Raw genomic sequence first — 1,797 nt, 5'->3', positions numbered from 1 at the left:
TTTCTACATTCTGATCACACGACATGTGAAAAATTTCTAGCCAGCATGAAGAATATAAAGTACCGATTTTCGTTGTTTAGAACCCAGCTGCTGGTTGCTGGTTGCTTGACGGACGTGACATCAGAATTTTGAATCTTATTGTTATTTTAGTTTCAAAGATCTCAAAAATGTGTTTCGACAATGATGTGAAAAGAAATTATAGATTGTCATGATTATTTTCTTAAATGATATTAAAATATATATGTGTGAAATTCAAAAGTGAATAAAACTCACAATGGTGTGTTTCAATCGTTGTGGGATGTTTCTTATCGTGTTATTTACATTCTCGGAAACTCTCGGAAATTTTACCAAACCGGAAATAAATAATTATCCATTCCGATCACCGACGCCGACGACGACGACGACGAAGCGTGGGGTCAAGGTCAGCAGGTCAAAGGTCAGAGAGGTGAAAGAGGTCAATTTGGCCATTCTTCTTCCGTTTAATCAGAGGCTTTTGTTTTCAACGTCGAGGATTCTTCCTGCAGTTGACGTCACTTTGTCCAGGCTGGCAAACAGGGGAATGTTTCCTAGGGGACTCGTCAAAATGCTGTAAGTATTTTCTTAATAACGTGAAGTTGAATGTAAGCTTCAATTTAATTACAAAAACAGATCAAATGAACGTTTCGGGTTTCCCCTTTATCAACACAACAGGATGATTGAAACACCACAGATGAATGAGATGATGATCATCATCTCATTCATCTGTGGTGTTTCAATCATCTTGTTTTGTTGATAAAGGGGAAACCCGAAACGTTCATTTGATCTGTTTTTGTAATTAAATTGAAGCTTACCTTCAACTTCCCGTTATTATTTATTTCTTCGAGCTTCGAGCAGCAACATTTACACTAAGTATTTTCTTTAAAATTAGATAAGATAAGATAAGATAAGATAAGATAAGATATGTGTCAGTGCATGTTGTAATCAGTCGGAAGGTATACAATTTTGGAGCATCTTTGGATCATGCTTGAGTGCAAATAGGTTATTAATTAGGTTAAATATGTTATTGTACGGCTATGTGGTCTAGTGGTATGACACTCGCTTTCGGATCGGAAGGTCCTGGGTTCGAGCCTCGCTCGACGCATAGTTGAGTCCTTGGAAAAGACTCTTTACTCACATTCTCTCGCCGTACTCAGGTGTAAAATGAGTAACCTGGCCGTTAACAGCGTTGTCTTTGTCCGAAAAATTGTAATATCGCCTAACAGGCGTCATGTCTCGTCCCACATGTTGAATGTTGCTGTTGACCAGGGACCCCTTGTAAAGCGCATTGAGCACGTTAAGTGGATATCGCGCTATATAAATGCTCAATTTTTTTTTTTTAATTTGTGTCAGTGCAAGACATAATCAATTGGAATGTGAACATTTTGAATTTGCATTTTCTGAAAGAATATGCCACGCAGAGCATTTTAATCTTTATTTGAAGTAAATCGGGTGATTTTTTATGAAGTTATGGTCAGATGTATGGGAAACGTATCCAGCAATTTTTCTCAAATTTCATGTTTTCAACTTGACTAGCTGTAAATAATATTTAGACGTGAAATTAAGCTTTGATATTTCATGAAAATGTACAAAAAGGGTTGATTTAATAATTTATGATAAGAATTCATTTTGGATAAAAATTTACCTTCTAACTAAACTTGGTAATATCTCAGTTCAAACCTTTTCACCATCCGACTGATTACGTCATTCACTGACACATATATTCATACATAATGAGGTAAAAATTGATTTGATTTGATGGAAAACTTGGTGATTTGGCAA

At 36.0% G+C, this 1,797-nt stretch overlaps 1 protein-coding gene across 1 annotated transcript in view; it reads left to right on the top strand.

The window, feature by feature from the left end:
• The first annotated feature begins 267 nt into the window (after positions 1 to 267).
• LOC144960771 (atrial natriuretic peptide receptor 1-like) overlaps positions 268 to 1,797 on the top strand; it is a 292,912-nt gene continuing 291,382 nt past the window's right edge. The window contains exon 1 of the mRNA XM_078894071.1: positions 268 to 588. Coding sequence (XP_078750197.1) covers positions 275 to 588 — 314 coding nt within the window. The 5' untranslated portion in view covers positions 268 to 274. The remainder of the gene's footprint in view (positions 589 to 1,797) is intronic.

The sequence above is a fragment of the Berghia stephanieae genome, chromosome 15, assembly GCF_034508935.2.
Source record: "Berghia stephanieae isolate SIO BIC M18660-M18661 chromosome 15, UCSD_Bste_1.3, whole genome shotgun sequence".
Lineage (NCBI taxonomy): Eukaryota > Metazoa > Mollusca > Gastropoda > Nudibranchia > Aeolidiidae > Berghia > Berghia stephanieae.
Note: the sequence above shows the minus strand (reverse complement) of the source record. Positions and strands in the feature narration are given on the sequence as shown.